At 45.7% G+C, this 5915-nt stretch overlaps 1 protein-coding gene across 1 annotated transcript; it reads right to left on the bottom strand.

Annotated features, from left to right (window-relative positions):
* Positions 1-1865: 1865 nt before the first annotated feature.
* Positions 1866-4839, bottom strand: FABP1 (fatty acid binding protein 1). The gene is made up of 4 exons (NM_001271524.2): positions 4773-4839; positions 3554-3726; positions 2444-2536; positions 1866-1916 (listed from the first exon to the last, which is right to left on the bottom strand). Exons 1-4 carry the CDS (start codon positions 4837-4839, stop codon positions 1866-1868), a joined length of 384 nt encoding a protein of 127 aa, NP_001258453.2.
* Between the last annotated feature and the right edge of the window lie 1076 nt (positions 4840-5915).

The following is a 5915-nucleotide window of genomic DNA, read 5'->3' as shown; positions in this document are numbered from 1 at the left end:
CACTGTTAGAAAATTTACATTTTTATTGGAAGCATGTTTCTTTCTACGCATTCTGATTCTGAATTCCTTTGTTAAATTTTGATTGATAGATTTTTCTTAAGGGGTTCTACCACTTTCTTGGGATGACATAATTTCTTTCCAGTGGTGTCCATGGGAAGATAGAAGTGGGAAGCCAGTTACAAGTACACCTGTGGGCAATGAATGCAAACTGAACAAGACACACAGATGGTGTTTTGTGTTAAATGATATTTTTTTTGATGAAAAACTGCTGAAAAATTATTTTGCAGCTGGCACAGGTGCAGCATTGAATTGTGGGCCATTTGCAAGTGAGACTAACTGGAATCCTTACATCAAGATAAGTTAATTGAGATAAAGTATTCTCCTCAATTACAAATCAGAAAATGTCTGCAGTGATGGACGTGGGGCCATGCCAGAAGCCTGTTGCTATAGTTCAGTGCATTGGATTGTTCTAACTAGGCAAGCAGTGTCCAGGGAGGGGAATCCATCCTTCCTCATCAGGGTCTCTGATGCCTTAAAACACCTGCCTTTTGACTTAGGTGTTTAATCAATTTTGCACTGAGGAGAAAAGGGATAGTACAAAGATCAGCTGCAGTAAACTGCCAATAAAAAAATGTATCTGTTGTCTGCCCATATGTCTGAAAACCCAACTGATTTCCTGCAGACTTTCAGTGGCAGCCAGGAGAGGAAAAGGTTTATTCAAGAATCCCCTACCTGCTCCTCAGCACAGTAGCAAGTAAACAGAACCAGATCTTTTCCTCTTTGACATTTCTCATTAATTTTGCTGATGTTTCTCCAGATCTGAGTTCACTAAAGACCAACACCTGATTTTTAGGCACAGTTTAGCTAAGCCCTTCCATTTGTCTGTGAGGTGCCTCTGCTGCCCTGTGTGACAATCCATATTGGTTCAGTTCTTGGCATGAGGATCAATGTTGATCTGTAATATGAAAACCTTTCCTGGACACAGAGGAGTCCTGGCAGCAGCCCTGGAAAAGGCAGATAAGAGGAAAGAGTTTCCTTTCCTGTCTGCAGCAGAAAACCACATCTCCATTTGGCCCGAAGTGCCAAGCAAGAGTACAGGAGATGACTTTGGTGTTTCCTCTATCTACACTATGAACAACCAGCCCGTCTTCTGCCAGAAGAGAAAATCTGTATTTCACCCTGGAAGAAGTGTTTTATTCCCGTTCAACCCAATTTACCAGGTGCAGCTTGGGGTGAAACACACACTGGATACCCGTGGCAGTTGTGACTCTCCTGCTGGTGGGAAGGGGTGGGGAGGAGATGGGGATGGGGTGGCCAGAGCTACAGGGCTGGATCCTACTGCAGCGGTGTGAGGATGAAGACAGCAGCTGGTAGCCCATGCTGGTTTCTTTCCCAAGCTTTGCAAACAAGATCACTGGCACTTCCTTGACTCCACCTGAACCACCCCAAATCCTCTGGCCCTGCTGGTCACTCTGATCCCTTTGGCCATATCTGCAAGGAAAGGCAACAGAGCCCTTTTCTTGCCCAGTGCTCCCCAGCCCACATCAGCCATGGGTGCAGGACTCACTGGAGCATTCCCAGCGGGCTGCTGGCAGCTGCTCCCAGGAAAGGGCTGGAAGAACACTCATCAGCATGTGTCACTCAGTGCCTCTGAGCCTGTGCCTTGCCTCAACTCCATTCTCCAGCATCAGTACACCCTTAGATCAGTTTGTTGCCCAGTCTCTACCATTGCTTCCATGAGCTTTGGAGGGTTATGTCTATTTGTAGTAGCAATGAAGAGGTTGATGACAATGAAGAGGATTCAATAAATTTTTTGTTTTAATGGCCACATTTTACACAGTAAATTATTGGCATGTATAATCTTTCTAGATTCTCTTGCTGACTCTCTTCAAGGTAAGGTCACCCATGGTCATTGTCTGAAAAAGAAATGGAAAGTGTTAGCTTTTTATGAATTTGTAGAATCATTGAATATCTCAAGTTGGATAAGGATAAGGATCATCATGGTGTTTAATTCCAAACTGTACTTAGGATCTGGTCTTGCAAATCAAAACAGGACTGATCCCCAGCCTATCTCTTATAAACTGGATTTTTTAAAGCTTTGGATTTCTTCATTAATACCCCAAAGCACATAGGGATAGGCTGGCATCTCTCAGCTGCTGATCAGTTTGCCTCACCTTTCTTCTCTAAGAGTGCCAAGCCCTGGCACATACCTATTCCTCTGGGTGGGTGAGATCATGCCCTCATTACCCGAAACTTTGATCAGCTGTGCCTAAACTGGGATCTTAAAAAGTACTTTATGGATCATACTCTAAGGAGGAACTGCCTTCAGAGCCTGTGTGCAAGCACTTGCTCTGCTCCAGCACCTCCCAGTGCCCCTGTAGCTTCCTAGGCCAGGCTCCTGAGGGCAGCCCTGCTGTTCCAGCCATTGTCCTTCTACACTTACGTAGGTGATGGTGTCTCCGTTGAGCTCCGTGACGGATTTCATCCCTTTCACCTGCGTGACCAGTTTGTTGTTACCCTCCATCTGCACAACAGCCTGGTGGAAGACAGAAGCATTCATGTTATTGCTAGACACCACCTCGATCCCTGCTCTCCTTCCTCTGCTGTAGCAAGAGGGGACTGCAGAGCCACCTGAGCTGCACATCTAGAAAGGCTGCAGACAGCACCAGCACCCCCGGGGCAGCTGTCACTGATCAATGAAATTAATCAAATCAATTACAAAGCAAAGCCAATTTCTGTTTCTCTGTTTTGTCCAGCTAAAAGATGTGTTCATTTGCCTTTGAGCTGCTGATGTACAGAGGCTAAAAGTGTTCTAATAACTGCTTCCCCCTGGTTTATGCCAAAGGGAGTGCAGAGATGCTGGAAATCGTGATGCAGCTGGTAGAGCTCTCAGAGCCCCATTCACAGGGCATTTCTTTGGTGATCACCCCTCCTGCTTTCAAAAGTCCCCGCAATTCCATCTCCTCCTGAGGCAGAGACAAGAGGCAGATTTCACTAGTGGGGTTGCCTTGAAATTCTATGAACCATTGGAAACTAATATCCAGGAAAGGGAGCACCCAAGTTCAAGGGTGGTAACTCCTCACCTTGCCAAATCATCTCACCCAGGGTAATCTGAAGCAGTGGGAAAGGCTAGCAGAGAAGCTAACAGCTACTGGGACTTAAAAGGAGAGATTTATTGGTTTATGACTGATTGTCTGATTTTCCTGCACTGCCTTTGAGTCTACAAAATTAGGGCAGAGGTATGTTTTGTGTTGCAAGATGACACAAAGTCAATCCCTTTTCACCTCAAATCTTTCAAAACTCTTCCTGTCAAAAAATTTTACCAAAGCATCTCTATCCCCCTTTTCCAAATGGGATATTACAACACTGGCTTCTAGCGTTTTCCAAAATGACTATTAAAATAGAGTCAGAAATACAAAGCTTTTTCTGTAGGAAGTGCAATGCATTAATTAATACCTCTGGTATGGTCAGTCCCTTTGCTCATATGCAGAGGGAATGGCTGGAAAGGAAATGTAATATCCCTGAGCCCCCATGGCCCTGGCTGCTCACTCACCTTCACTTTCTCTCCATTCAGCATCTCTATGTCACTCTCCTCCCCAATGGTGAACTGGTTTTTCACCACTTTGGAGCCAGTGGTCACAGTAATAGTGAACTTTTTCCCATCCTGCACAATTTCTGAGATGCTCTTGAGGTCCTTGCCCCTCTGGATCTGGTCCTCAGGGAGCCCTGCCAAGGAACAAGAGACATTGAATGAATGGTGGAGCCATCTGTGGGCAGATTGCTGCCACTGAACAAATCAATGTAGTAGGATTTGGGGACCTACAGTTGGGAAATTTCTATTCCAGTGTGGAAAAGCTTTTCAGTGATGGTGCTTCCTCAAGAGCCATATGTCCCTGAGTCTGCTGGGAAGGAAGATGAATACTGTCATCTTGAATTTTGTGTGGGAACTAGACATGTCCTGTGTCTTGCTGACCTGGCTGGGAGCACAAACACCACCTCCCTGTCTAAAAATAAATCTTGCTTTCCTTCCTTCACTGACAGGTAAGGAAAAATGGATTAAGTCAAGACAAAATAAAGGAACAAAGTGGGTTTTTTTTATGAGGTTCAGGGTTCCTCAGAACCAATTTATAAAATCTTCTCCCAAAGCCTGAAGGTGATCTGACAGGTAGAGCCCTTCTGGCACATAACCGTGCAGAAATAGTGCGAAGTCCCCTGGATCCTTGCAGGACCACATTCCCTGTCACAGAATTCCCTGTCCCTTCTACAGAAGTGGAAATCTATCAGACACATTCATCATTTAAACAGCACCAACTATTTTTCTGATGAACCAACTATTTTTCTGAGGCTTTGCAGCATCGCAGCACAGTGGCTGAGCAATGTCCTGCTTGCCCTCAAATTTCACAGCTTGATGGAGCAGATCTGCAGTGTCCCTAAGCCACCAAGGTCCTGCTGGCTTATCACATGTGTGCAGCGCTCAGCCACGCTGGCCAGTGGCTGCAGAACCTGCTAGGACTGACTTCCTGCAAGCCAGAAAACTTCACCCATCATCTCCTGACCCCCCGCCCCAGACAGAGAGGTGCTTTCTCTTCTATTTTGAGATCACATCTCCACACAAATACATTTAAAATCCCAATAATTACAAGGTGAAAGAGAGAAATAGAAAATCTCAGAGATGTCCCAATCTACACCATCAGCATATCAGCACAGTTGGCTCCCAAAAATCAATGTGATCTGCAGAGACAAAGCAGTACATAGCACATGCAGGCACATACCGAGGGCTCTCATAAAGGGCTCAAAGTTTTCCTGGTGCTGGAGCTGGTATTTTCCAGTGAAGCTCATGGTGGAAAACTCTATGTGCTCCTAACACAAGAGAAGGTGCCTTGCTGGTAAGCAGAGCTTGGTTTTATATCATCCTTCTGCCTTAAAAGTTGGCCAGAGGTAAGATGATGTAATTGGTTTATGGGCATGTTCAAATATTAACATAAAACTGGGCAATGGTCAGTGATAAATTGTTCTACATTTTACAGACGACAATTTACAATCTGGTGGCAGGGAAAACCCCATAAAACCCCATTTTATGGCGGTTGCAACGTGGCATCGACAAACTAATGATAAAAAAAAATAATAATTGTGCAAAGAGGCTCATTATCAGAGGAAGAGCCAAATCACCTAATGAGTTTGCAGTCTGGAAGCACATATGTGGAGGAGGAGAACGTGGTGACTGTGTGTCTCCTGGAGCTGACACTGGGGGGTTTCTGCTCACTGGTGTCTTTAGCACTGGCAGAATAGTGGCTGCACACTGGCAGGGACTGACTCCCTCACAGACCTGGGCTGGTGGGGTTTGGTGTAACCCACATGTAGCAGCAGCACAAACCCATCGCTGTCCTGTAGGAAAAATACTCCAAATCAATTCCTGGCCTTGCACTGGCCCACCTGAAGGCTGAAGTTTGAATCAGGTTCCACCTCTATGGTCCTATGTGGATAGAGAGCTGGTGCCATTATTGATCTACCAAATCACTTTCATCTCCTTTTCCCATAGGAGCCACAGTCAGTCCTGTACTGAAGAAGCATTCCAGTCCTTGGAGCTGCAATTCTCCAAGTGCCACATTAGAAGAAGGGCCAGTGGCAGCCTCCAAGCTGAGCCAAATTCCTCCCTCCAAAGCAGGACTCAGAGCTGGGCTCCTTTTCCAGTCCTGTCCCTTTGGTTGAGCTCCCCAGGATTGCTTCATGGCATCTGAGCATCCATCCTCTGGGTCTGAACTCCCAGGCTGGGCTTCTTGCCCCAAAGAATTTGTCCTCCCTCCCAAAGTCAGCTCACATATTTGTACTTTTTTTTGAAGTGAACTCATGTATAAGAAAGAAAAATACCTATCTCCTTCCAATTTGGAGATGCTGTCAGAGCCTTCTGCTGCAGT

This window comes from Taeniopygia guttata, chromosome 4, assembly GCF_048771995.1.
Source record: "Taeniopygia guttata chromosome 4, bTaeGut7.mat, whole genome shotgun sequence".
Lineage (NCBI taxonomy): Eukaryota > Metazoa > Chordata > Aves > Passeriformes > Estrildidae > Taeniopygia > Taeniopygia guttata.
The sequence above is the reverse complement of the archived record's forward strand: the minus strand, read 5'-3'. Positions and strand labels throughout refer to the sequence as shown.